Here is a 2,092-nt window from a genome sequence, read left to right on the forward strand (position 1 = left end):
TTCAGAATTATTTCGGATTCGGTCAATCCACCGATGTGGACATCGTATTTGATGGGCGGAAAATCGTAAATTGGCCGAGTGAAAACAGAAGACAGCAAAAAGGAAAAGTATCTGCTGTACTACGACGGTGAAACGGTGTCCGGCAAAGTGAATGTAACGCTACGGAAGCCGGGCAGCAAACTCGAACACCATGGTATTAAGATCGAATTGATTGGACAAATTGAACTGTACTACGATCGTGGTAATCATCATGAGTTCACATCGTTGGTGAGAGAATTGGCCCGGTGAGTAAATCGTTATTGTGACGTGCGTCCGAACGACGGTTATGTGACCATTACCGATTTCGTTTAACCAATTGCAGACCCGGCGATTTGATCCAGAACACTAGTTATCCGTTCGAATTTGCAAATGTGGAGAAGCCATTTGAGGTGTATGTGGGCTCAAATGTGCGGTTGAGGTATTTTTTACGTGTGACGATTGTGCGCCGCATCAGTGATATTGTGAGGGAAAATGATATTGCGGTCCATACACTTTGTAGTTATCCGGAAATGAATTGTCCGATCAAAATGGAAGTTGGCATCGAAGACTGTTTACACATAGAATTTGAGTACAATAAATCCAAGTGAGTTGCCGCACGTCGTTGTTCTCGTGACCCTTTTTTTCAAACCTAAAATTTTCCTTTTCTTCTATCCCGTCCACAGATACCACATAAAGGATGTCATAGTCGGAAAGATCTACTTCCTGTTGGTACGCATTAAGATTAAACACATGGAAATAGCGATTATGAAACGGGAAACAACTGGATCTGGTCCGAACACGTTCACGGAAAATGAAACCATAGCCAAGTATGAAATAATGGTCGGCGCTCCCGTCAAAGGTCTGTCGATACGCACTGTAACCGTTAACTGTTAACCATTCGATAGCTAAATCAAAATGAAATTTCCTTGTTCCACTCGTAGGTGAAAGCATGCCGATCCGAGTGTTTCTGGCCGGTTATGATCTCACACCAACGATGCGTGATATAAACAAAAAGTTTTCGGTGAGATATTTCCTGAATCTGGTGCTGATGGACACGGAGGATCGTCGTTACTTCAAGCAACAGGTGATTTCGTAGACGGTCTAGCCGAACAACGATGATTGTCAACTCTTATCTTTTGAATATTTTCGTGTTCGTACAGGAGATAACTCTGTGGCGCAAAGCTGACAAAAGTCGCAAATCGGCCTTAACATCGTCAAACAATCCGCACGTGCCATCACATTTAGTTGGTTCGGATGGTGAAATCATGGGTACACAGAATTCGGCCCATCAGCCTAATCAAGATGAAGATGGACCTGCTGGTGACAATGATCCGACGATGAGACTGTTCACTCAGGAAAGCCCACAACAACCACAAAATGAGTAAAAGTTTTGGATTTGCACTGACAAGAAAGAGTTTGAAGTCCCATCCGTATTGAGTAGCTCTGTCTCCAGGTAATATGCAAGTGCCGCAGCTGTATTTTTTGTATGAGGCGCTAAAGCTAAGGCAGCTATTGTAGATTAGCTGGAGACAAAGTTATTCGCAACAGATGAGATTTCAAGCAATTTTTTGTCATTGTGGAAGTTTGTGACATTCGAAGTCTAAAATGTTGTCATTAAAAATCGCTCCCTTTCTCGCTTGTCCTCAGATCCAATTTCCATTTCGGATTCGAATAGTAATAAAGAAAGGAAACATTAATTAAAAAAAGAAGAAAAAAAAAATTGAACTGGTTTCAGTGGGGGGCTAATATGGTTGGCAGCAGATCCAACAGCAAAATCTGCGACTTTTCTTCACCCAACGCATAAGAGCATGTTGATCAACGATAAATTTAAAAGTTTTAAAGGCTTCCAGCACATACAGAACCAGAATTTGCGATTATTTGAGTACAACCGAAGATGCGGACTGAAAATTTCCGATAAAGGTGAGACCATTCCGTATGTCCATGCGGCATTAATTAGCCCATTTACACGAGAGGCTTTTAAAGGAGACGAGGGTCACGTGGTGTTCTTCTGAAATTAGTTATATCAAATTCGATAACTGACGTCATGCTTGCCACCTGGCACAAAAACAAAAAC

At 42.0% G+C, this 2,092-nt stretch overlaps 1 protein-coding gene across 1 annotated transcript; it reads left to right on the forward strand.

The window, feature by feature from the left end:
• Positions 1-11: 11 nt before the first annotated feature.
• On the forward strand, positions 12-1,127 carry LOC119073018 (vacuolar protein sorting-associated protein 26-like; the record flags this gene model as incomplete). The annotated part of the gene is given in 6 exon segments (XM_037178340.1): positions 12-54; positions 57-77; positions 80-284; positions 362-622; positions 702-877; positions 960-1,127. Coding segments are annotated over 6 exon segments (861 nt in total), but the record flags the coding sequence as incomplete, so codon positions are not given.
• Positions 1,128-2,092: the final 965 nt, after the last annotated feature.

Source organism: Bradysia coprophila, unplaced genomic scaffold (genome assembly GCF_014529535.1).
Source record: "Bradysia coprophila strain Holo2 unplaced genomic scaffold, BU_Bcop_v1 contig_108, whole genome shotgun sequence".
Classification (NCBI taxonomy): domain Eukaryota; kingdom Metazoa; phylum Arthropoda; class Insecta; order Diptera; family Sciaridae; genus Bradysia; species Bradysia coprophila.